At 53.7% G+C, this 1,851-nt stretch overlaps 1 protein-coding gene across 1 annotated transcript; it reads left to right on the top strand.

Annotated features, from left to right (window-relative positions):
* The first annotated feature begins 944 nt into the window (after positions 1-944).
* LOC143040873 (uncharacterized) lies at positions 945-1,385 on the top strand. The gene has a single exon (XM_076212315.1). It carries the CDS (start codon positions 945-947, stop codon positions 1,383-1,385), a length of 441 nt encoding a protein of 146 aa, XP_076068430.1.
* Positions 1,386-1,851: the final 466 nt, after the last annotated feature.

The following is a 1,851-nucleotide window of genomic DNA, read 5'->3' as shown; positions in this document are numbered from 1 at the left end:
CTAGTTCACGCCGAGGTATACTTAGCCACCCAGAACGACGTGCCGGACCAGCAAGCCTTCGGAGCATATATCGCCGCACTACCGACGGACGTCATTGCTCTCGTCCGTGACGTCGTCAGTTCACCACCGGAGGAAAACAAGTGTGCAGCCCTCAAGACTGCCTTGAAAAAACACTACGTCAGGCCCGATAACGAGCTGTACAAGGAAATCCAGCACAGCGAACTCGGAGACAACCGACCATCACAACTCTTCCGGAGAATTGCCACTCTCAACGCACGGGCAAAAGTGCAGTTGCCCAAGGAACTCCTCCGGTTATTACACCTCGCCAAGATGCCGGAGGCCCTCCAGTTAAATCTGGAAGCCCTAGCTCCCGACAAGGACGACGACGCCTACTGCTCCATCGCAGACAGGATGTACCAGCGCCATAGGTCCTTACAAGCTACGACACACGCCACGCTCTCTGCGAGGAGCATCGTGTACAGTGATGATGCGATAAATAATATAAATGAAGTGTGCAGTGAGAACCCAGGTGCTAGTGATCGTGGGATTCACGGTTACAACCCCCCAACCAGCTGTTCCTCAGACAGTGCAGTGAGCAAAACCACTCTTTCATCGTACAATGCCAAGTATGAAAGTGTGCAGCAGCTACGGCAGGAAATCACCGACATGAAGAAATTGCAGAGTCAGTTTTTGGACGAAAAGGAACGCCATCAAACACCACGAAGCATTGTCTCGGGACAGGACAGAGGCCCCTGCTGGTACCATACCCGTTTCGGCAACAAGGCGCTCAAGTGTACACAACCTTGTAGCTGGTCGGGAAACTCCAGACGCGGGAGTCGGTAAGCACTCCCACCCCCTCTAACCATGCTCACATCCTCCTCTAAGTGCGTGATAGCCATACTGGACTATCCTTCCTGGTGCACACAGGCTCAGCCATCAACATCATGCTTCCGACGGAAGATTCGAGCCAAGGTACAAGCCTTCCGTCGTACGACCTGCTTCCAGCCAACGGTACATCCATCGCCACGTACGGTAGCCACTACAGCGTCCTGGACCTCCAGAAGTTCCCTTGGATCTTTGTTATCGCAGATGTCCGTCAACCAAACCTTGGCTACGATTTCCTACAATACTACAAAACGGCAGTCAACGCCAAGGATAACTGCTTGTATCATGCAACAAGACGCATACCAAGAACTACCATCAACGCCACTTCTCCTAAAGTATCTTCCCTTCAGCCAGCTGGCGAATACACACGCATCCTGCAAGATTTTCCCCAGCTGACGTCTCCATCCAAGGCCGCCACTACCCACCCCCACGACATTGTGCATCACATTCAAACAATTGGCCCGCCGGTCTACAGCAAGCCTCGACGCCTCTCCCCATAGAAGCTGATCGCCGCCAAACAAGAGTTCTAAGAACCCCTTGACCAAGACATCATCCGCCCATCGGAGAGTGCGTGGGCATCGCCACTCCACATGGTCCCCAAGACACCTCCACCACCCCATCCCGCACTCCCAAGACTTCCACTTCAAGCTCTCCGGGAAGCAAGTCTTCTCCAAGATCGACCTTATTAGGGCGTTTCACCAGATTCCTCTGGCACCAGAGGACATCCAGAAGACAGACATCGTCACTCCGGTCTGCCTTTTAGAGTGGAAAATGATGTCGTTTTGGCTGCGTAATGCTGCCCAAACGTTCCAGCGGTTTATGGACAACGTCCTCAGCACTCCCCTCCAAGCAGCAGTCCTCTCCAAGCTTCAAGCTGCCCCTCGCTCTCCGACTACGACACTTGAAGAAAGCCCTCACTCCGGACCTTCCCTCTACGAACAGGAGCACTCCTCTCCAAGCAGCAGT

This window comes from Oratosquilla oratoria, chromosome 29, assembly GCF_046742065.1.
Source record: "Oratosquilla oratoria isolate Oo_2021 chromosome 29, ASM4674206v1, whole genome shotgun sequence".
Classification (NCBI taxonomy): Eukaryota; Metazoa; Arthropoda; class Malacostraca; order Stomatopoda; family Squillidae; genus Oratosquilla; species Oratosquilla oratoria.
This window is presented reverse-complemented; position numbering and strand designations above follow the sequence as displayed.